Here is a 23,099-nt window from a genome sequence, read left to right as displayed (position 1 = left end):
AAAGATCGAGATATTTTTTATTACACACATGAAACAGGTTTGAGAAATGGTGTTATTAGTGTAAAATACTAAAACAGACATAAAAAACTGTAAAAAAATACTATTCGTTCGCGGGTTGTTAAACGCCAAGTCGAATTTGCAAGCCATTCCATTCATGGCGAATGACGATTAGGTACCTGGCGTGGATAAATTATAATTGGCACATGTACCTAAATGTTTCGGATGCATTGCGATTTAACATACGACGCAGCGCCAATTTTACGCAATATTTGAAAACCATCTCTTCCCGGGGAAATTATCGTGATAAAAGATTTAAAAAAACGCGCACTTTTTCTGTCTAAAGTAATTGTAAACTTTTTTTTCCTTTAATCGTAACATTCATTCAAAATTCTTATCTAGTAGATCGCAGATGAGTCGACGTAATATATTTCGACTAATTTTTACGCTTATAAATTACACCTAGTGCTACAGAAGCTTGAATATTCCACAAAATATACCGACATGCGTAAGTTATATACAATTTAGGAAAAAATCGCGGTAAACAGATGACAAGTGTTTGTTGTTGTACGTGGGAAAGGAAAACGGTTCTGTATATCCTCCAAGAAGTTGAAGGTTTGCTTTGTATGTCGTTTCCGTTAAAATAAGACCGTAGAGCGTTGCATTACCATAACCGTGTGTCGCATATGTAAATGGGAATAAAGTTTCCTGTTTTAATGGCCCTAGATAAACTTGTAACTTCGTCATTTTACTATGTACATGTTTGCTTGCACGAAATAAGCAAAGTAGATTGATTTAAATCGTGCTACCTTTTTCAATTTAAGTAACATTTCTCGACCAGCCTAATAAGAACCTATCAAAAGGGATCATTTTAAAGACTTTCTTACGGATAACCGAAAAGAAAATTACTCTGTTGGTGTGGAGTGAATTAAGATAAACATAAATCGTATGTGTAGTAATAAAAAAGAAAGAAAATAAAGCCTGTCATAGCTCTGACCGTATGCATCCCTAACGTAGGAAAAGCTTAAAAAATTAACAACAAAACCCATTCTACTAAATTACCACAAACGCACACACAAAAGTACACCAGTAATTCAGCCCATTCACACTATTGAGAGTGAAATATGCTTTAAAAAAATCGCTAAAATTGAAAACGAACCATGGAAAGTTTCCTCCTTATCTGTTCATTTGTCAACCGGTGAAGGTTGGGGTTTTATCCTAACCAAAGTACATTTACTTCTCATTTGCGGAAATATGATCGGGTCGCTCGCCACGTGAAAATCGTTCCCACATTTTGTAGAACAATGTTTCCAAACCCTGTGCGTACTGCTTGCAATCGAACAGTGGACTATCACAGCGAGCTACCCACACCTTGGCTCGGATCGCTTTTAGAAACTCTCTGTCGGTGCCAAGCTTGATTGCGATGTCCTGATACTCCTGGCGGGATTCGGCAATCAGCTCCGGACAGCCAAGCGTGGCCAGCTGTGATGCGGCAACTCTGGAAAGTGATGAAACAAACACAACCGTTAAACGATGTTCGATTATAAGCAAATTCTTGCATTGCGCCGTTCCAAAATATGCTTTCACTTACCTCGATGCCAGTGTTTCAGCTGGAAGCGTTACAACCGGCGTTCCAGTCCACAGCACATCCATCGAGGTCGTGTGTCCGTTGCAGAGCGGCGTATCTAGACAGACATCCGCTAGCTGGCCGCGGCGTACATGTTCCTCCTTGGCGGCTACGTTCGAGAAGATGATGCGTCCCGCAGAAATACCCAGCTGCTGGGCGGTCGCCTGAATGTTTGCCTCACCGACGGCCGGGAAACGAAGCAGCCAGAGCACAGAATTGGGAACGTGTTTCAAAATCGTAACCCAAGACTGCAACGTCAGTGGATCGATCTTGTACAGTTGATTGAAGTTACAGTAAACGATCGCATCATCCGGCAAACCGTACTGTTGCCTGGTCGTAACGACGATGTTCTGTGGCACTTCCTCTCCGGTTGCGGCCTTATTGTTCGTCTGCGTCGTTGCTAGCCCATTCTGCACTACTACACCATTCAGCGAGGTTTGCACCTGACCGGATGCGATCATCGTCTCGATCGGTGTCGTCGTAGGCAGCTCGGCCACCTTGTGCTGAATCTCGACCGGCTTGTTGGCAAGCACCACCTCACGTACCGTCTTTACATCGGTGCTCTCGACCAGTGGCGACAGATCGGTCGCATTGATCACGGCTACGTTATCCGCAAGGGAATTGCTTTGCGTTTTGTTGCTCACAATCACTCGTTCCTTCAGATGCGGGAACATCTGGCGATGGTCGCCGATGAAATATGTGTGCGGCATGTAGGCTAACTTTTCGCTGTACTGTGCCTCAAGTGCCAATGGCGATGTGACCGCATCCGTAATGATGTAATCCATAAACGATGCACCACTAGTGCCGGGATAACCGAGCCACATAACCTGCACCGGTGCTGGTCGCAGAGCAAAAATTTCATTCCGCGCTCCCTTCGTGTATCCGTTCATGTTTACCAGAATGTGGATACCGTCGGCGTGAATTCGATCAGCAGCCTTACCATTGCATGGCGTTTGCGAGAGATCGATGAAGTGTTCCGTTTCGCGGCTTATTTTGCCACGGAACGTTGTACCATCGTCGGGGCTAAGCGCGTAGCAGAAGATCTCCACACGGTTGCGTTCGTGCAGTCCCGGAATGGACTGCATCAAATGGGACGTTGGATGATTGCCAAAGTCACTGCTCACGTATCCGATGCGCAACCTGCCATTCAGCTCACGGCCAAACTTGTACGGTGGCTTGTGCAGCACGTTTATTTTCTCCAGGCACAGATTTGCGTGCCGTGCAGCGATCGTTTTGCGGAATTCGTGCGACAACGGGTACAGCATCGAATGGTGCGGATGCACCGACGGTAGCCGATTCTTATCCAGCTGATCGGCCACGATCGCCACCAGCTTCTTCATGCGTGCCTCATAGTCCGTCCAGTCGCAAACAATCTGCAAACAGTGCGCCAGATTGCAGTACGCGTCCGGGAAGTCAGGCTTCAGCTTCAGTGCCGTGCGGTACGACTGGATCGCTTCCGGGATGTTGCCCGAATCCTTGTGAATGCTCGCCAAATTGCTGTGCGCGTCAGCAAACGCAGGATTGATTTGGATAGCGCGCGTATAGCACTGCAGTGCACCGGCCACATCCTGCATCTCTTTCAAGGTGTTGCCCATATTGGAGTACGCGTCGGCGAACGTGGGCTGGATGCGGATCGCTTCCTTGTAGTGCAGGAGTGCTTCGTTCAGCTTGCCCTGCTGCTGAAGCACCGATGCAAGGTTCGAGTGGGCGGCCGCAAACTCTGGGAACACTTCGAGCGCTTTGAGGTACAGCCGTGTGGCTTCCTCGATGTAGCCCTGCTCGCGCTTGATGTTGGCCAAATTGTTGAGCGAATCGGCATGGTTTGGGCAGAGGCGTAGTGCAATGTTGTAGCATTCTTCCGCCTCCTTCACCTGACCCTTCTCCTTCAGAGCGTTCGCCAGATTGCAGTAAGCGTCTGGGAAGTTGGGCTGTAGGTCGATCGCACGCCGATATGTATCGATGGCCAGATCGATAAGCCCCTGTTCGTAGTAAACGCAGGCCAGATTTCCATGCACAACTGCATTGTTGGGTGACAGATTTAGGGCGCGAAGATATGCCGCGACGGCTCTAAAAATTAACGAAAAGAAACAGAGAAAAAAGTTATAAATTTATGCAAGTTTAAAAAAGGACGCTAAAAGAAAGCATATCAAATTTAACCAATGCTGTAAATGTTGTCTATTTTGTGCATATCATTAAAGCGAAAGGTTAGTCCCATGTTGAATTAAAAAAAAACTCTTCTGAAAAGTCAACGATGTGTCTAATTTATCTGGGATTGCTTTCAGCGTAACAATAGCGGTCACACTTGACAAGTCCATCCACAAAAACCGAATCCCCTTTTTTGGGAAAGAACATCATCATTCGGCCAAGGCTAACAACGTAAAAGGGCTCTTCAAAAATGTCACCACGAAGGGACACCCACATTCGTTCATTTCAATTTGCTGCTTGCTTTACCTAATATCAAAAGGACTAGGCGCTCTCGTTCCGTTATAACCCGTCACACGCATAAAGCACAGACACGCACACACACCGTTTTCTCACTGTCCCAAGTTCCGCAATTGAGCGGAACATAAAAGTGGAATAAATTGAAAACGGCTTTTACAAAACGCTCCGTTGTAACAGGATTAGAAGGATTATGTGCACGACCGCCACCAATCATCCTGGGACGACAGCGCGTGGTGCAGCAGGACGCGAAACGAGATTTCAAATGCTAAGAATCAGTTTTCAATTTCTACCATCTCGTATCGGTACTACAAGTGAAGCACTTTCCCCGAACGACAGACAGACATCGACATAGATTCGTGTGTTCGCTTCCTCGCGATGGGTCGATACGGATCAAGCGGTGCTAGCTTCCCTCCCCTACCCATTACCATTCTGGCGGCGAGCGACAGGAAGTTTAATAAATTCCATTACATCAATAAGATTATTTTTAGCAAGCGCGTCCCAACTTCGATCTGCATCTGCTTTTCCAACAACCTACACAGACGAGCGGTAACGGTAACCGTGTGTCCCTGCTGATGGAACATATCTGTGTTCGCAACAGTGTGTGAAACAAAACGTTTTCCAAAAAAAAACTCATCAAACTGTAAATAATGATGGTTAGAATAAACTGGAAAGTAAGTTGGCGAACATACATTACAGATTTTAAATCGCTTTTTAACGCTTGATAAGGTGATTTATGCGAAAATCTCGTGATTTGGACCATGCATATCCGAGGAACTCCTCAATAGAACGAGTTTTGAAACTTGTTTTGCTCTAAATCAACTTCCGGTATTACAAAGTACTGTACTTGTACAGTACACTGCACAAGGAATACATTATTCGATGCCATAAATGTGAGTGACTATACACGCTTCTTTTTTCCTTTTAATAACTGTCATTTCTAATCCACGTCAAGCAATACTAAAACATTCAGCAAATTGAAACTTGGGCAATTGATTAAAAAGAGATAACTAAAACCTTAAAGCACAATGCTTCATCCTTTCACGGAAAGAAGAACGATTGATTGACATCCGCGTTATAACTTATTCTTTTCCCGGAAAGGATAACCCGCTGCTCTCCAGTGAATAGAACAATTCGTACGAAGGGGAAATCTTCTTGAGACATGTTTTGTGCGTGACTATTGTGCAATGAGATATGCACACACGCGCTCAAACACATTGCGATAACAAGAGCGCACACCCTCCCTAATAAAACCCTACGCAGAGTGGCAAATAAATAGGCATCCTCGAAAACTCGTCATTGAAATGCATCGCTGAACTCGCTGCTTCCTTTGTATGGTAAAATCGCACAGGGAGGCTAAATCATAACGCCAAACCTGAATACGTGATATGCTAGTAGCAAAAATAGAAGATTTGCTACATAAAAAAAAGTTGTTTTATTAACAAAACTGATGCGCGTGCAAATGAACACAAACAAGTGGCATTGGAAATTGTTCATTGAAAGGATTTTGTGTAAAGATCATCATAAAGAGGATTTGCGAGCTGTTAGTAGAATGTAGCCAATCTTTCCTTAAAATGGTTTGTGGAGTTTCTGAAGGATTATCCTTTTTCGGGTGGTACAAAAAGATACTCCCCCAGCTCTGTAAGGAAGTAAAGTTTCTGTCGTGGGCGAACATGGATTCAAAACAACTCACAACAACCAAGGCTCTTTCTATATCGCATTCGTGTGCCTAAAGCTTATATTCTATTCTTCAAACGCAGCTTATGTTTCGCCTGCAGAAACAAAATCCATCTTAACTTTGGTATACGCATAATCATCAGCATCATATCATATCTTAAGTTGTGTAGGAAGGTTTTTTGTTTTCACATTTCACTTGCATGGAACATATAGAATCGACCCCCATATATATCATATTGTTCTCCGGTCGTTCGAAGCTTCTCTTTTTTTTGTTGCTAACCTTTTGATGTAGAACTTAATCCAATCCAAACATCCTTCCTGGCTCGCTTTCAGCTCCGACAGGGAATTGTACGGATGGTACGGCGTTATGCGCACAATGGTGTAAATTACAATGCACTGATAATCCATCGCTGGTACTGCAGTGCACCGGCTCTTTTGCACGATGGGGTTTATTAGACGATGGTTTACTGCTTTCGCACGGGCGTTACACCATGTCGTTGACCAGGCACATATCGTCAACAAAGGTAATTTGGGGTAAGAGTCAGTTGCACCGTTACTAATCGGGTCAATTTCGTATCTTGTTCACTCCCGATCGGGCTTGGGGCTTTCTGTTAATTATTCCACGTCCCTTGCTTCTTGTCGTCACGCTTTAGAAACAATTCTGGCAGCTGTACGTACACGACTGTGAACTAGAAAACTGGTTGTAAACTAGCACAATTTAACAGTTCGTTTGAACCACCATCGCAAATTGGCAGCAACATGCAGTCGCATATGCATGGTGGTCGTGCTATCCCGATGGCTCTTTTTGTTAGTGGGTTGCACTGTTAAATCTTGTTGACATCGTATTGCTGGTAGTGGATTTGGCAACTATTCACAGGAATGGTTCACCTGGCAAATGGATACAACACATCGCTTTCGGAGCAGTCTTCACAGGAACATGCCCGCTAGAACTGTTGGGCTAGAACCGCCACATATATCCAGGGTGACGGTATTAAAATAGGACATGACAGCAAACAGCAAAGTACACACGCAAAATGTCAAAGTGGACACCGTAACCACAACATCATTGCCCTCCCGGGAGAGATACACACCCACCAAAACCGAGGCAAATAAATCAACTATACTCCCTTTGCTTGTGACCGACGATCCCCTCCGGCTCAATAGCAGTTACAATAAAACGCTTCGTTTCTAACGAAGCCAGGCAGTTCCAATTTCCTTCGCCCATGCTTAGATTAAATAGCAAACTTGTTCGCTAGCTTTTCCATGAAAAGAAGTACTAAAATAAGATACACATCATCCTACGCAAGAAACTAGATGCGTTTACTGTTTTTTTTTTCATTATTTTGCTTCCCTTTTCCTTTTTTATCAATAAATTAAATGTCGCCCGAGGGGGTTCAGTGTCAAGTTGGTCGCCAGGAGAGCGAATATGTCTCTATAGGAAGGAATATTTACCCTAGATCTTGCAATTAAATTTACCCTGCAAACACACCTGTGCTTCTATAGAAACTGATCCAATTAGAGAGTAAAAAAGGACTAAAGCTGATCCGATGCTAACCACAGATTACAGGTAAATGAAGCTGTACTCTGGTGTATCACAATCATGCCTGTTGCTAAGGTTAGTTCTGCTCTCAATTCTTGTTCTGAATTTTGTCCAATTAGATTATCACTTCAAGTGACGAAAATATAGCAGCTAATTGACATCTTTTGCACAGAGAGGGAAGAGACAAAAAAAAAAGAACGACCGTTACCGGACGTGACGATTGTCTAGAGATCACGAAACAAAACAAAACAACATTCTACATCTGTCATATTAGTGTTAAAATTAGAAAATGGGTTGATTCGCCCAAAAACAAAAATTGCAATTGCATCTGCGGTCGAATTCAATTTTCTACGGGCAATCAAAATCATTCGGACGTCACCTATTGCTGCTCTCGTTTGGTTTGACAAACCGAACAAGAGCAATGCAGTAGAATTTTAAAATTAGAACATTTCCGCACGGGAAGATTACATGTGTGGAAAACTGTGTCAAAACGAAAATTAATTCATGTGGGTAAGCGTTTGGCAAAGGAGCAACTTCTAACAAGGAATATGTATCACTGAATGCACAAAACCGCACACCGAATAATCGTAAATTACCGCGTGTGTGTACACGAAGTCCTGATGGTACGATCGTAAAATGACTATCACTACCTACGCACTGATCAGTTCACTAGATTTAACGCTGCTTACTGAGCAAGTAAATGCGCTGAAGGAAAACTTTATTATCACGGATAATATTAATAAAGTTTTACTGGTCAAATTGTACACCATGTCATGTACAGCGATTTCGTACTACACTCATCCATATAACGATCGAGCGATTTGAAATGACACGTGCGGCGATGTACTGAATGCACAATGATGACACGTTACTGTGTTTATTCGCTCTTGCCCTTCACTAGTATTGGTGGAGCTAAACTTCCAAAACAGCTTTCCCAATGTTTACACACTTTCCTCCAATGACGATCATCCATGTCGCCTAATTTACTGCTCATAGACAGTCGCAGTTGATTTCAATAACCAAATAAAAAAAAACATGCTTTAGGTACTTTTGGAGGACCTTTGGAGGAGGTTTTTATACGCCGTAACAATCAATCGTTCGCGCAATTATTTATCACTTTTGTGATGATTAATTTCGAATTACGCCTCAACTGTGGATCATCTCGATGGTAAAGGGGTTCTGTATGTTTGGTGCCATAACTACCACTTCCAAAGCGAATTACTAAACGAACTAACAATCGAACGAAGTACGATCGAAGCTGGGATATGTGTAACGATATGTACGATTGACACGAACTTCTCCGAACGCAACCTTTTCCGGCATCAACCGAATCGACACTGTGCGCACCACCGTGTGTAAAAAGGGCCCCAGCTGAATCCCTTTCGGAAAAAAGGACACGTTTTTCTCTCATAAACCATTTTCCATGCCCCTTACCACGTTCGTTTCTCTCAATATTTGTGCCCGTACACATAGAGACGGCCGGTGTTGTCGTACTTTGCTCTCAGTTACGCCACCGACCACTGTTCTCTCGTTCGTTTGGTGCGTTTTCCCAATTCCTGCCCCGCTTAGTACCGACACCCCCGCCGTTGGAGACACTCCCCGTGTGGTCATATGAGCGCTTTTCATTCGCGCCAATGTGAATAGCGGCGTACTTAGGGCGTTTCGCTACGCGACAAAAAAAAAAAAACAAAACCAGCGGGACATAAAATAAAAATTGAGTGCTATTTTTCAAGAGTTTTTCAAACGTACCGTTAAAACATACTCTCTTCGGCCGTCTGTTTAGCTACCTGGCACATTAGAGTGCCGGCAAATATGGAAGTTAGCTACAAGCAGCAGGCACTTCACCAAGAACTCAGAACGTTGAAGAGAATACAGCCCCCCCAAACGCGATGCAGACAGCGGGCGGTAAGAAGCGAACATGCTGTAACCGGAAGAGGACTCCAAAACCTCTTTAGAAATCATAGCGACGACGAATAGCATCATAGAAATTTTGCCAACTTCTGCCAGACCGAAGTCGCGGAAAATGGGCACTTGAACGGGTGAGTTGAACTGAATCGTGGAAGCGTGAAATATTCTCCACCCTCTCCGTTATGGTAAATGGATCGCGATATGGATTACCTTTACACAAACAACAGGCGACGAGTTTGGTGCCTCGAAAGTGTAGGAAGGAATTGTTTCTCCCTGTATTCGCACCCACTCCTAGATGCAAATTCCATTCCTTTGCTACTATTCCCCCCTTTCAATGCGTGGATTGTTGAAAAATTATTGAAGCATGTTAGATAAAAATATAACGCCATTTCTCCTAAACCGGATGAATGATGTTTCGGTTTTTTTGGTCGAAAACTCCTTCTGGAACTATTATAAATCATAGAATTTAAACGATTGCAGTATCAGAAAAAGTATTACTGACAAAATAGATTGCTTCAGTTCACAAACCCATAACGTAATCAAAAGAGACCACGACTAAATTCATCCAGTGAGATTGTTATCGAACCATGTGGCGTATGACAGTGGATTGGGAACTAAATTATGCAATGGCAGAAATGAAGGACAATAACTCAAGCTATCACACTGCTATCTAGATACGATAGACATGCAATAAGACTATCACAACACGACCATAATACGCGACATATGTAGAATGGAATAGAAACGTTACCCATACCAGAGAACTATCATTTCAACTTAGACCCAGGTACGTGTATTACGTAGTTCATGGTCGTACATAGATAAAACATTATTAAAAATGTATCATTTTCGACTTGATTTCATATTCCTTTGTTAATCGTGGTTTTCACCTCGAGGCTCTATGATAGACATTCCGCGTGGCTAGGATATTGGTCCATCCTATTCCTGCTACATCACATCCCGCCCACGCTGGATCGTAACTGGATCCGCCGGTTCATGGTAAACATAATGCTCTGGAGACAACATTTTTATCATGCTTATACGCCTCTGAAAAACCACATTGCTCAGAAATCAAACAGAATCAAAAAAGAATTGAATACCGTACATTGTTCGTCTAATATATGACAAAGATAAAACCAAAAAAAAACCGACAACCAGACACGTCGAACTAGATTTCATCCATCTCTAGATCAACCGAGCCCGTCATCACCACACATCAAAACGAGATGGAGGGGACTGTCCTTGCAATAGATGTACAGATAACTGTGTTGCGAACGAATCTCACAGGCAGCAAGAAGTTTACTCAAGTGGCAATGAGTTTTATTTTTAAATCCGGAGCACACCGTCGGATGGGATGCTAATTATTACCTTCATAGTTTTGTCGTAGCGAAGGCCCACACTGTACTTGGGATGATATCGACACATGACTGCGCTACACGCTATCTTTATTAGTAACATCGGTTTCATTAGTATTGAAGTTGTGATGATAAGCATTATGGGCAAGGATGATGCATCGAGGTAGAAACATGATCCCCGCACTGAATCCCTTCGACATCCCTTTAACATAATTACGATATGGGCATCCCGTCCCGCCCTTCGTTATATAACACCCTTTACGGCACACTCACCTGTCGAAGATGCGGGCTTCCTTCAGAACGTTGCCCAGATTGATGTAGGCATCGAGGAAGTTCGGGTCGAGCGCAACCGCCTTCTCGAAGTGATGTATCGCCAGCCATATCTCACCCTGCGCATTGAAGACACATCCGAGATTGCTCCAGGCCACCGCAAAGTCTGGTCTAGTTTCGATGGCTTTCAGATAGCATGCCTAACGTATCAAACAACCGCAATACAATACCGACACGACACACATACCGCCGGAATGCGTGTGGTGCAGCGTTTGGGAATGGGTGTTTTTTTTGCGTGGGTTTATGCGTTTCGGTTTACAAAGTTATAATATCCGGAAGTTGTGTTAACAGCAAATAGTACATCAGTGTGTGCACAATTTTGTGTTCATAAATGTGAAACGATGTACGATAGAAAATGTCGAAAAAGAACGAGAAAAAGAAAAGACACGGAAAACGAGATTAGTGTTGCGGGCGGTTTCTGTCTAAACATTTAATGTGAAATTGAAACGATTTATGGATCATATCCTTCTCTTCATTTTTTTTTCTTACTCATGAAAATGAACCAAACCGTCTGGTTTGGTGTGAACTTTTAATATTTTTTTTACAATGAACAAATAATAATGAAAATACTTTAAAATGGTGACTAAAACGTATGCGTTCAATCAAATAACCGAAAACAAAACAGAACTATGAAAAAAAACAGAAAACTAGTGCTTTTGTAGAAACGCTTTGTGAGAGTAGAAAATGATCGCCGATCCACGCTAGATTGATATCGTCAAATGGTACTACTGTGGGCGTATTTTGATTTTATGTTTAATTTTACGCGATTTTTATAAATTCCTTAAAAACCTTTTTCAATTAATTTTTATGTATTCTAAAGCTCCGGATGCTCGAGATATGTTAGTTTAAATTAAGGACTAAATGAGGCTAATTATGAGTAATTTTTAATTGATCTTTTTGCAAACGGTTTGGTAGCGTATTATGCCACAATGATCACAAAAAATTGTTTTAAAATAGCTCATCCAATGTGTACCAGCTAATCTAGCATCATTGTGTGTATCGTATGCAACCACTTTCTAGCTCTCATTCCATCAGTAGTCACGTTTTCCCAATGTGCAAATGCGCTCTTATATCCCCACACCCTGCAAACTTCCTTCATAATCAAAGAATGTAACTGATTCATATTCTTTTCTCTAGTGTTTGGAGTGCAAATCCACACGCACGCACGTATCGCCCCTTTCACGTTCGTTCGGTCGTAGCGTATCACACACAGGAGCAAATCGCGCCAGTCTGCCAGTCCGGTACCAGTAAGAGAACCCGCACAGCACCATCACATGCAGCAGCGATGAAGCTGAGCGTTTTGGGGTGGGTTGATTTAGAAGCGAATGCGAATACGGGTGAATGTGCTGCCCGGTGGTGCTGCTGCAATACTTATCCGCGAATAGCGACCCTTTTCCTGTAAATGAAGTGGCCCGACATCTTTTCTTTAGTTTCGCTAAAAGTGCACACACGGCGGGTAAGAAGATGTGGGACCAAACGAACGTATGCAATGCATACCAAACCCACAAAAGCGGGTACACGAAGCCGCTCAAAGAGCAAATGTGGAAAACAGTGAATGGAAATCGTGTGCCGACCGGTTGCGTTTTAGAGAAGGCAGGATGTTGTTGAAAAAACCTTTAAACAGCTACCTTATGCCTAAGAAAATATGTTGTTTGTTTTCCGTTTTCTATACATTTCCTCATTTGTTTCCCGTGCGCTGAGGCTGATATGTTTCCAGGCTGTTTAAAAAACGGACGGCAGTTTTGGATGGCTAATGATTAAAGATTGTACACGGCGACATCCATCGGCGGTGGTGAAGGGCGAAGAGTGAAAATATTTAAGTTCATAAAGTTCGCTATGTGAAGCAATGTGAAGCGATGTGAAAGGACGAATATTAGGAGTTAATCGAAAAAGCAGAACCAACAACACCGTCAATGTAATGTTTGACAGATTTTCTCTGAAAAAGTAATAGCTTGTTAATCGTTAAAATGCATGATGATTTCTTCTTTGTATACAAATGTTGATATCATGATACTGAATATAAATTGATGATAACTGTATAATCATTATAACAAATAAAAAAAAACTGCATTGAATAATTGTAACAATTATTTTCGAAAGCAAACCTCAAGACTAACGGATAATATAATCGATGTTTAATGTTTATACATTAAAACACAATTTATATTTGTTTAACAATTTTTGATAGCCATATGAAATGGAATTGATTGTAATAAGAGCAACGGGACGACCCGGTGGTGCATGTGATAAACGGCGCCGGCCCACACGGCAGGACCGGGTTCAAATCCCATCGGGACCGTCACCCCCCCCCCCGTAGCAAGGACTGACTATCCGGCTACGTGGTAAAAATAAGTCTAGTAAGCCAGAAATGGCCGGCGTGACCTGTAAGGTCGTTAAAGCCAAGAAAGAAGAGCAACTAACAAATCTTGTTGGGTTGTTACAAAAGTTATTTTTAAAAATTAGGTTTATCAACCTTATTTAAACGTAACGTGTGTTTTTGTTTGCGTACTAATGAGTTTTTTTTTCAAAACCGAACGAAGCATCTGTTAATTCGTAAGGTAACCTTATGCGCGAAAGATACCTTCGTTAGTTGTTACCAAAAAACAAAATGATAATAAAATACATCCAAACTAATTAAGGGGATTGCTTCCAAAATTGACTGGCATTTGTCGAATTATGAAAGTTTCGTACATAACTTATTATTCTCAATTTTATCGCAGACAGTCACAGTGAAACAAAACCACGGACACCATATGATGATCCATTCTACTGTATACCTAAGAAACATATTATGGATTCATTCCTCTCCATTAATTTGCAAATGTACAATTGCATTGTACAATAACAGACCATTTTAAAATTACATTTAGAAACATTGTCTTACCACTTTGTAGGACTAGTCCATTAGGTATCCTGAAGAGAATCTTGTAAAAAAAAATTCAATAACCTAAATTAATAAACATTAAATAATTATCCAAATAGCTGATTGAACAACGTATCTCGGGTAATTAATAATCATTTACTATACAAAGAAAAAGAAATCATCATGTTTGCTATCAATTTAAATCAAAACAAGTTATTATAAGATATGAAAATGAATGGATCGTATGCTCAATATACAAAATGATGTTTGCAATATGTATACAACCGATTCATTTTCAGAGAAGTAGAAGCCTAAAGCAAAAGACAATCACGCATGGTTGGATTTTTTTTATAGGTATCGCATAATTTAGTGTAACAATTTTGCTTTAGCCTTCTTTAAATGGTACATTACATAAAAAATAGACGATATATCCTAGAAACTAATAAAAAGAAATACATTTCAACATGCAATATCCAGAGAAAATCTGTCAAACAGGATCGGGGTTCTGCTTATCCTTCCATGGCTTCATCATATGCTGGACTGCATCCGTCTGCTGCCGCCAACAAGCTGGAAAATGTCGCCTATATATATAATTTTTCTTAAGCCTAAGTAGCTGTTTAATAATTAGGTTTTCTCGAAACATCCTACAGCATCATCAATCACAACCCACATCATTTTTCGCAAAAAAAAACTAAACAAAGAAGGAAATAATAAGTGCCTGAACAGTAAGAAACCGAACAAGTTTCATTACGATATGCCAACAAAGTATTTTACGAAAAGAGATGGGGGTTAGCAATTGATCATTAAAACAAGAAAGAGTTACAGATATTGGGAAAGTATAGAGCAGTAAACAAAAATGAAGAAAGTAACAAATCCTAAAGAGAGTAGTATATGTGGTTCCTATACAAGACGAAATGGCACGTTGAAACGGCAAACTGCATTCGTTGATCGCTTCGACCGGATACAATGTAGGATGGATACGTAAATACGGCGTGTGGATGCACATTTTATATAGTTGAATGTGTTATTCGAATATCTAGATTCGGAATAAGAAAGGTTAAACATCATATATATAACACGTTCAACCGATTCAATTCTAAGGCTTCAGATGCTGGATACTATAGTTTTCAACTTTAAGCCTTTTAAAACTAGGAAAAATGTTTGCTTCTAGGAATAAAAATCTGTTACAGTCTTTGAAGATTTATGCTAAAAACAAATCTTATACTAAATAAGTATGAATCCATGTTCGATACTAGTAGGACAAGAACGCTTCTATTGGAATCTTCGAATGGAAATAGTTATTAATATTTCCACCAGCACATCATCCGGAATGGAGTTCCCATAGAAGTTCTTGTCGTTAGAGCATCCAACATATTACGTTACCTGCCGCGATCAGTGACCCGGAAGAAGATTATTAAGATTATCTTATCATTTCGATGCCTCGATCCCATTTGCGTAGATACTGCTGCAACAGCTACAACCGCTATCATAATTATTGCTGCCCGATCTCTCTGACTCGCGATCATTAGATGATCCCCTGGCTCCATATTTTTGTTTCGTTCAATTGATACAACAAAAAATAATGTGAGGAGAGCGTCTCAATCGTGCATTTGTAGACGTATAGTCAACATTTGCTATTCAATTCAATAAATCTCTGCCGTAGCTCGATTGAAACGCTCACGTCATGCAATATAATAAACTAAAGTTATACTCGTGCGGCATCTCGTGCTGAAATAGTTTAGGCAAGAATCGTACACGATCAGTCAGATTTGGTTTTTTGCCATGAACGCCATCTTCTCGGACAACTCGCAAACATCCATCATGACCCGTAACGTAACATATTACACATCTGTAGTGAGGCTAATGCGATTTAAATGATGTCTGAACGTTTTCTATTTTTTTGTTGTTGTTTGAAGAATGGATCAAAAACATAAAGGATGAACTGTGACGATAGTTGTGCTTTGCCTCCGCTGTTTTTGATTGATTTTAAAAACATGTTTAAAACGCGTGTTTACAACTATATTTCTAACATGCAAGATTTAATAAACAATACAAACTTTTGGACACTCGAATATGAATTTTAATATCATAATATATTTAATAATATCTGTTTCGTGTAATGGCCATCTTACATTTCCAGCAAATTTAGTTGAATCGCGTTAAAAAAATTAACTTGCATGATGGAATTAAACCGTTTCCTAATTTGCGGACATTTTGGCCCTGTTTGAGCACAACACAACTACCGACACAACACAATCAATGACACGAAAAATGGATAGTGAAAATGATTACTTTTTGGATGAAATAAAACAGTACTTACCTTCGCTTCATCAAGCCGGCCAAGTGCTTTTAACAAATTTCCCAAATCACTTCTCACACAGTATAGATCCTGATAAAATGGAAAAATGAAAATGTTGATGATAATATGGTAACGTTATAAGTACACACCCGCCAACCAACTTGCTTGGGCAATCGAAACTAACCGGGTTGTATTGCAGAGCAGTGACGTACGCTTGCACTGCCTGTTCCATGTCACGAGCTGCAACTAATGCAGCGGCCAGATTGATGTACCCGTCAATGAAATCGGGCTTCAAACGCACTGCATGGCGATAGTTTTCTAGGGCTTCCTGAAGCTGTCCGCGTTCCTTATAAACATTTCCCAGATTGCTACAAGGGCACGAAAATGTCGCGAGAGGGAGAGAGGGCAAAAAAATGGACAATTATGTTATGGAGTGTCACTACAATGTTGGTTCACAGCGCACGGCTGGCCAAAGGTGCTCTCTCGTTTCCTTTTTACCTGTACGCTTCGGCGAGCAGTGGATTTTGCTTGATGGCCAGGGTAGAAAATTGTGCTGATTTGTCCAGCCGTCTGCACTGAAAATGAATCGACGACAGGAGCAAAAGTACTCCCGTGTTGTTGCTTTCCTGGCGCCATAGCTGCATACAGTGGCGTTCGGCATTTTCGTAATCAACCGCTTGATATTCCCGGTGTGCCAATTCCAACAGACCTGAAAAATGTGCGTAACAAAAAAAAAAGTGATGACAAACTTTAGTAAAAGATGTTCATTCCAATAATAGCACAACCGGCTGTCGCTAAAATAAACTTAAGATGATGTTCACTTTTCAGGGCCATGGCGCTATACCGAAGCGCAGATTTCGTTCCTGTTCGACACTCTCTGCACCTTTAGAAGACTAGAATGGAGGGAGGAATAAACGTGACTATTACATGGAGTCTATTCTAACCCGCGCTCTGTGCATTGTAATATTCTACACCACTATCGCTATCGTACGGAGTCACGTTGCAGCGAGAAAACTGCAGCAATATGTGCTAAGAAAGAGCATCGGTGCTAGCGTGAAAGAGAGCGCACCGAAAGCGCGTGACCGGGTGATTGTGGGAAAATCAATATGCGCGTCGTCGTATGACAGCGGTCTGTCCTTGAGGGACAAACACAAGGGACATCAGAAGATGCAGTTTTAAAGTTTTTTTTTCAATTGGGACTAATTCTTTCGGTAAACCTTCCTTTATCGTGATAAATTGGATACCGTTCGAGATTTCTATTTTTATTCGGTGTGTAATCTATTAACCTGACCAGATAAGATAAAGCTCTTCCTGTTTGTTTTATCTACCGATTCCAAAACGTAAAAATAAACAAACCAAACTCTGTACTTTTCTAAATATCGAACCTTAAATATGTGGGAAATTAAAATAACTCTTACTATCAACACTTACCAGCAGAAGACAGCTGATTCGCTGGATCCATTTTCACCGAAATGCTTTGTTGCTGCTGTTGCTGTTGCTGTGCTGCTAGGGCAGCAGCCTGTGGTGATCCACCCTGGGTCTGTACTGCACCGGGCATTTGTCCCTGCATCTTAATTGCTTCTATTCTGCGACGCTTCCGCGTAAGTTCACTGTCGACAGCTGCAGTTATCTGCGAAATCCCAACCGAACGGATGTACCAGCCAATCACCACATTTTAGCACGACGCAGTGAAGCGGGTACGAAATGCAGAGAAGAAGCAAGCGTTTGCGTTGTGGTTAGTATCAGCTTTGTTATATAAACTTCACTCCAGAGATTAACACCTTGGTCTAGCACTGATTGTAACGTAATCCTGTGGCGGATTTGTAGCAACAGAAAAAAAATATACGCCTTTTGCTTTTTCACTTCAATTAATGCTGAGCGTTTTCAATCAGACAGCACACACCACTAATCGCCATCTTTACTCGGAATTATCGTCGTCAGCGCGATGCTTTTGCTCGCAGCTGCCATCCCGTTGCTACCTGTCCCGCTCTAATCGGTGTGGCTTTCTCTTGCTCGCGCGCATTAGCAGCATTAGAACACCTTGTTATTCCTCTCATCGAGCACCACCCGTTTTCGAACAGTGCGCACACGAGAGTGCGAGGAAACTTGGGCGCGTTTATAGTTCTCACTTCAGCATTCCACGTCCATCAAGAGCAATGAACTTTTCATCGCTACATATCGCTCATCATATCGAATTTTTAACGAGGAATCGTTCTAGAACGTTTGATGCACATCCGCATATGTTTGATGTGAAAAAATTGCATTGCATTCATTATTCTACTCTTTACGATAAGTCCCATGATTAAAGCTGTTGCTTATTTCATAGTAAATTGCTAACAAAGTGCAATTTAACTTTGCATAAACTAGCACAGCATAAAAAAATGCTACGTTCGCTTTCACCTTGGACAAAGCGCTGCCGACCGACCGATGGGCAACTGTTTTATTGGCCAATCAGTGCTGACGAAAGGTGTCTCCTCTTCTTTCGTGGCTGGTTTTCTTTTCGACCCATGATCCCCTTCTCCCTTCACACTCTTCGCTCTTACCGCATGTAAGTTTTCCACTTGATCCGGTTCGCCTTCGGTGCTGTTGTTGTTGTTGTTGGTAATGATGTAGTACACCGTCTGATAAGAGTATTTTCCTACGCCATTTTCTGCATTTTCCACAGAGGACATTGTTTCTTGCCACGACACGCGTTTGCGATACGGTGCGACTCAGACAGCCTTACACTTCCACATATACGAATAACCTGCACAAACCTTAAGGGGGGAGATGGATTATGCCACTTTCGTGATTGAGCTAAATTTGTCGACTGTCCCTTAGCCCGACGTAACTTCAATTGAAAAGTGCAACCCGTCGATTAGGCGGATGAAAGGGATGCAAGAGGCTTGCGCTTGCTTGATCTCTTTTTGGTAGAAACGGAAAAGGGGTCGAATTGCAAACGATTTACTATTCACTCAAAATCGATTCCTCTCGCGGGGGTTCTGTTTGGTGGAGGATTCAACGTTATTTCCACAGCAACCTCAATACGCACGCAGTAGTTAATCACGATAGAAGAGGAAAAACACTTGATGCATTCAGGCAGCTGATTCCCAACTAACAATCAATCTAGTTGGCCGTTCGTTGTCGGAAAAGGAAATGTCAAATTAAAAGAAAGAAACGTCAAGTATATGTTTTTTGGAGTGATTTTGTTGCTAACGTCAAACATCTTCTTCTGCGTAATTTTTTTATACATTAGTTTAAGATCAAATCAAATGAAATGGAGTGTGTACACCATGTATAAGCAATTTAAAAATAATCACAAAAGTTGTCGGAACATTTAAGGCATTTCTCGCGTATTTCCGACACCAGGAAAAATCGACGAAACTGCTCCAACTGTCATCGTCGTTCGTCGAAACATTTGGCTCTATTTTTTTGATGAATCACAATCTCGCGCTCGCTGTAGTTGCCTTCGAAAAAAGTACGCGTACCAGTGTGTGTGCGGCAGTGTTCAAATGTGTGCGCTGTTTGTTTTCATCACAGATCGTGCCATTGGAATCGAGTGAATAATATATTCGTTGTGTGCAGTTTCCTAACCATAAAACAGGTAAATGCAAAGCGTTATTAATTCATTGTCCTGTTTCGCATCCGTTTGAGGTAAAGATTTTCCGATCAGCGACGCACCATTGCGTTGCAGTTTGGGTTGCTTTCCTGCTGACGAAATCGCCTCATCCGCAATGGTGCCACCAACCGTGGGGTGAATGTCACAGTGTTGGCGATCAAAGTGCGCGCAACCAGTTTTGATTGATAGTTTTCGTTTGCTTTTGCGAAACAATTTCGTCGCGCTTATGTAAGTCCTGTACGGTGTGCTTGTGTGTGTGTGTATTTGTTGTATTAGAATGTGGAAATTTTTTTTTTCCACAAGGCTGGGTGCAGCAAAAGTAGAACGAGTGGACGATTGCAGAAATGGGAAAAAACAAACATATACAAACACACACACACACACACATATACACATCACAAGAAGGTCTTCCTGTTTGACGTCACGTACATAGAGGGCTGACAATTTCCAGTGCATGTGGGGTGGTGGGGTAGGTTGAAGGAATAAGAAAATGAAAATTGAATCTGTTTTATGCTGGTTTGTTTACATGTGGTCAAAGACTACTCTGTTTTTCCACAATTTTGCACACCTTTCTTCAGCGTTTGCTGTGTGGCAAACGGAAACCTTTGTTTCTATCGGTTGCTGCATCCCATAAAAGGTCATCCGGGTTGTCTGGTTGTTGCGGGTCCTTTTCTGGAAATTTCCACTTCCTTGTTTCGCCTGTTATTTTGCGGAAGTGATCGGTAAACGGCGCAAAAAGCATAAAGTTGCGTTTTTGAAATAGCAGAAGCATCGACCACAAGATCCTATTCATTATTCATTTATAAACACACATGTGTTTCCAAATTGTGACCGTATTGCGTTTTATAATACATTCTGCTCATGCTCATGTTACGGTCAACTGGCTCATGTTAGGCAAACTAACTTAAATAATGAAAATTGTGTTGTTTATCTTCTACCAAACTTTCATGCGTATTTTAAGATATTTTTTTCGCTTTTTTCTAAATGTTTTTACAGAATTTTTGCTGCTTCAATAATAGAAACTTTATACAAATTTTAATTGCAAACGAAGCAACCAAATTGCTACGCCAATTGAAGGTGATGTGCGTTATCTGTTGTTTACATTAGCCACACCGTAAGGTATTTATAAATGCTTCAAATCTTACAACATTGCTTACAACTAATTGACTAAATTTTCTTTTGTAATTTCAGCTTTCAGTAAGAAAAGCAAAGAACAATGGCTTCTGAAATAGACGAACAAGTTCGGCTGGAAGATACTCTGAAAACGTTCCAGCAGCTTCGTGCGGATTCATCGATAAGCGACAAACCTACGACCGTGATTGGAAGGAATCCGTTTCGTGCAGAGCTGGACAGTGCCAGCGAAGCGCGTATGAAAGATCGTCAGTTGATAAGGAAAATTTTCGGCAACCGCTGCGAGTGTGGTGCGGAACGGGCACCCATCGCAGCGACAGCAACGCACCATGGCAAACATAGCGCATCGATGCACTTGGAGCATGGCATACGAAATCAACCCACGTTCAAGCACAAGCATCGCTCCGATCGGAAAACAATTGTGCGAGACTCCATGCTGCGTAACATCGGCAAGTGTGTGCATCAGAATCTGCGAAAGATGCACGATGGAAAAGGGATCGCCGGAGCGTCCGGTACGCCGATCAAACCATCCCTGTCGGAGACAAATCTCACCAAATGCTTCGCGAACGAGGCTAGCGATGATATGCTCGATTTTAGGTTACTGATCACGCAGTGTAACGAACTGACGCTTGTCCCGGGTGCGACCGGTGTTGGATCAACAACATTCCGGCCAACGGACGAAGCGATACCAAACTTTTCGCACAACAGCTTCCGAGCGCTTCGTTCGACGGATCTTACCTGGCAGCAGCTCAGCCGAACGACGGCCAATGCAAGGCACAATCGAAAGCGGCAGCTGAAGAAATCCAACAGTACCTCATCGCTTGACAGTGACGGCAGCAGTGTGGAGGTAAACTTTAAGGGTAGTGGAACGCGCTGCGGTTCGTCGCAGGGCAGCGTTGCGATCGATAGTGATGGTTTGGCAATGGGGTCACTGTTTCCGGCGCTGCCCCTAGGTGGTGCTGCATCGACGGCCGGTGGTTCATCGTCGGCCAGTAGCAGCAACAGTAACAGCACGAATGCATCATCTGCTTCCTCGTCAGCTGCGGCTTCCTGTTCGCAGCAGGCCCGCCTTAACGCCATGCCCTGCGATGTAACGATCGACGAGATGGCAAGCTATTTCGAGACGCTTGTTTACATCCCGAAGAAAATGTCCAGCATGGCGGAGATGATGTACATCTAATGCGGAGAAAAATGGAGGCTTACCATACATACCACGTGAATGGCACCGTGGGAATAATTCCCGTTCCCGTGTGCTGTCCCAGAATGTGACTTTTTTTGGGGTAGATTTGTTCGTAACGGTGTCGTGTCCTGTACATTTATTTCACTTTTCCTTTTTTGGGTGTTAGCGTTATAGTATCCGAGCAAATGGGTGTCCCTGTTTCGTCTTCTAACCAGCTAAACATGTTTGCTAAATGCGCCATGATTGGAATTGGCCATGAAATTTACCAGTAGGAAATGTCCGTTTCGAATGCAGCTGAATTCGTTGCCCTATACATGTGCACTCCTCAAATGCAAAGCAATGTGGGAGAGTTAAAATTAGTCAACAATACACATACTCTTGAAATGGTAATATCAATTAGTTTTAAAAGTTGCTCACAAATTCAAACCCCGTACAATAATTTCTTTGACTGATCAGGATCGTTTGTCTGTGAAGCGTATAGTGATAAATGATTGGTTTGAAGAAAAAGGATAGCAAAAGTTTTTTTTATTTTCCCACTGAACACAATGATGCGTGTCTATATTATCATTGAGGAATCGCACACTCCGTTCGGTCATTTATGGGCTCGGAATTATGAGTGTTTGTGTGGTTGTTGATTTTTTAGATCAAAAGAATGGCTTGTATCGTTGGTGAAAATTTAAAGTAATATCCCTTCAACACGCTTTAAACGAAAGGGACGTTAGAACAAACATACTTTATTCTATCCCAAGGCACCCATTTAATTCGCAAGTATTCTCATAATCCATCATCATTCGATCGTGAAAGCTAGAATTATTATTCTAGCGAAAGTGTATTTCTTCCGATACTACCAACACTGTATGAGATATGTTTCTGTCTTTAATGGTTAAGAATGTATAACCCTAGCTCATGTTTTTATGCCCACACATAAAGTCATATTATTGCCCTTGTAGTAAAAGATGTGTCTCTCTCCTGCTCGAAGTGTGAGTGTGTGTAGCTGTAGAGTGCATGAGGATAGTAGTGTAAGAAAGGAGCTGAGCGACAGAGAGGAGAGAAACGGGAATGTGTAGATCGAATTTATCAATCGTTCTTCATTTTGTATTGATCGTTTTATCTGAATAAAGGAAGCATATGATTCCAGGTTAAAATTGGTATAAT

At 41.9% G+C, this 23,099-nt stretch overlaps 3 protein-coding genes across 8 annotated transcripts in view; 2 read left to right on the top strand and 1 right to left on the bottom strand.

Moving 5' to 3' along the window:
* The window catches only part of LOC125770398 (cysteine-rich venom protein 6-like), a 60,335-nt gene that overhangs the window by 1,915 nt on the left and 35,321 nt on the right, over window positions 1-23,099 (top strand). The window lies entirely within an intron of this gene.
* Window positions 329-19,120, bottom strand: LOC125770389 (UDP-N-acetylglucosamine--peptide N-acetylglucosaminyltransferase 110 kDa subunit). 3 transcript variants are annotated; one of them, XM_049439888.1, is made up of 8 exons: window positions 18,579-19,120; window positions 17,467-17,665; window positions 16,534-16,744; window positions 16,220-16,403; window positions 16,057-16,125; window positions 10,817-11,013; window positions 1,589-3,691; window positions 329-1,495 (listed from the first exon to the last, which is right to left on the bottom strand). In XM_049439888.1, the coding sequence occupies exons 1-8, from the start codon at window positions 18,705-18,707 to the stop codon at window positions 1,231-1,233; spliced, it is 3,357 nt and encodes a 1,118-aa protein (XP_049295845.1). In that variant the 5' UTR covers window positions 18,708-19,120; the 3' UTR covers window positions 329-1,230. The 3 variants fall into 3 exon arrangements, with proteins under 3 accessions (XP_049295845.1, XP_049295846.1, XP_049295847.1); XM_049439889.1 differs by lacking the exon at window positions 18,579-19,120 and adding an exon at window positions 17,817-18,546; XM_049439890.1 differs by lacking the exons at window positions 17,467-17,665; window positions 18,579-19,120 and adding an exon at window positions 16,857-17,449.
* Window positions 19,449-23,089, top strand: LOC125770394 (uncharacterized). 3 transcript variants are annotated; one of them, XM_049439894.1, is made up of 3 exons: window positions 19,449-19,618; window positions 20,630-20,752; window positions 20,825-23,089. In XM_049439894.1, the coding sequence occupies exon 3, from the start codon at window positions 20,850-20,852 to the stop codon at window positions 21,942-21,944; it is 1,095 nt and encodes a 364-aa protein (XP_049295851.1). In that variant the 5' UTR covers window positions 19,449-19,618; window positions 20,630-20,752; window positions 20,825-20,849; the 3' UTR covers window positions 21,945-23,089. The 3 variants fall into 3 exon arrangements, with proteins under 3 accessions (XP_049295851.1, XP_049295852.1, XP_049295854.1); XM_049439895.1 differs by lacking the exon at window positions 19,449-19,618 and adding an exon at window positions 19,644-19,861; XM_049439897.1 differs by lacking the exon at window positions 19,449-19,618 and adding an exon at window positions 19,870-20,102.

This window comes from Anopheles funestus, chromosome 3RL, assembly GCF_943734845.2.
Source record: "Anopheles funestus chromosome 3RL, idAnoFuneDA-416_04, whole genome shotgun sequence".
NCBI lineage: Eukaryota > Metazoa > Arthropoda > Insecta > Diptera > Culicidae > Anopheles > Anopheles funestus.
This window is presented reverse-complemented; position numbering and strand designations above follow the sequence as displayed.

What these genes read in the sequence shown, in the direction of transcription:
- LOC125770394 (XM_049439894.1), top strand. Translation starts at nt 20,850, where the DNA reads ATGGCTTCTGAAATAGACGAACAAGTTCGGCTGGAAGATACTCTGAAA.
- LOC125770389 (XM_049439888.1), bottom strand. Translation starts at nt 18,707, where the DNA reads ATGTCCTCTGTGGAAAATGCAGAAAATGGCGTAGGAAAATACTCTTAT. An exon ending in AAGTGGAAAACTTACATGCG is followed by an intron (nt 17,666 to 18,578) that starts GTAAGAGCGAAG and finishes GGGATTTCGCAG; the next exon opens with ATAACTGCAGCTGTCGACAG. An exon ending in GCTGAAACACTGGCATCGAG is followed by an intron (nt 1,496 to 1,588) that starts GTAAGTGAAAGC and finishes ATCACTTTCCAG; the next exon opens with AGTTGCCGCATCACAGCTGG.